The sequence below is a fragment of the Entamoeba invadens genome (assembly GCF_000330505.1).
Source record: "Entamoeba invadens IP1 unplaced genomic scaffold scaff_1105074726617, whole genome shotgun sequence".
In the NCBI taxonomy this organism is placed as follows: domain Eukaryota; phylum Evosea; order Mastigamoebida; family Endamoebidae; genus Entamoeba; species Entamoeba invadens.
The window spans coordinates 57782-58875 of record NW_004440240.1 but is presented as its reverse complement, the minus strand read 5'-3'; the positions used below and the strand labels follow the sequence as shown (position 1 = coordinate 58875).

The 1094-nt window shown below is 22.5% G+C and overlaps 1 protein-coding gene across 1 annotated transcript; it reads right to left on the bottom strand.

The window, feature by feature from the left end:
- Positions 1 to 290: 290 nt before the first annotated feature.
- Positions 291 to 384, bottom strand: EIN_193060 (Hypothetical protein; the record flags this gene model as incomplete). Its single annotated transcript, XM_004255400.1, has 1 exon — positions 291 to 384. A coding segment is annotated over one exon (94 nt), but the record flags the coding sequence as incomplete, so codon positions are not given.
- Positions 385 to 1094: the final 710 nt, after the last annotated feature.

The window sequence follows — 1094 nt, the reverse complement described above, 5'->3', positions numbered from 1 at the left end:
ACAGTCCTACTTAATATGCAGTTTATTATTTAATAATAATATAATAATTTATACTATTAAAAGTAGTAAAAAACAAAAACAAAAACAGTTTTATATCAAGAAAAACCGGTTTATAACTTATGCAAAAATAAATAACAATTATAAAAAATCAATAATTAGTTTTTATTAACTTTTTTAATTATTTTTATACTTGTAATCTTTATTATTATACCAACCAGATTCAAAAAGTCCACAAGTTTATATTTGAGAAAGTTGTATCTCCGAATCCAAAATAAATCAATTTTAGTAACCAAAACGATTAGCAATAGTTTGATAAAACGAATTTGTCATTTTGTCAATAATAATACAATTTGATTGTAAAATATGCGATATATAAAATATCATATATTGTTTAGTTATAATAATACTTTGATTTATCAAAGTTAATAAATTACTCTTTTCCATTTTATTATTTTTTTAAATATTTTTTAGTTTTATTATAATTTAATGAATGAACAAACTGAATACTAATAACTAAACTACAAAAAATCATAATTTAAAAATAGTTTCTACAGAAACATATTTCTAGTTACAAAATAATTGTTTATAATTCGACAAATATTCCTTAAACCTCAGGGAAAATATATTATAAATTATTATATTTATATGTTCTATTTTTATATCATTTTTGTACTTTTCTCTAGTAAATGTTCTTATTATTTACTAGAATACTATAGTAATATAGAACCATTATAGTATTACTATAATTTTATTATTGTAATATGTATTACTATAGAAAGACAACACATTAATTCAAAACAACACTCCAAATCGCTTTTATACATACAACGATGATTTCAAAGTTCAATGTCTTTCGTTTAGTCGCCAGTGATTTTTATGTTGTTCTTGGTGTGCTTATAGCCGTTGGTTAGTATTTTATTATTTAACAATAAATAAACAGAACCGACTCATTGTCTTCTGTAATAAGACAACAAGATATGTTTCTTTGGAGGAGTCGGGTTTGGCTGTTATTTGACGAAATATCTATCGCCAGTAGTGTCACCATCGCGAATTAAATTATTTTGCAAAGTGTCTTTTAACCTTACGAAGTGAAA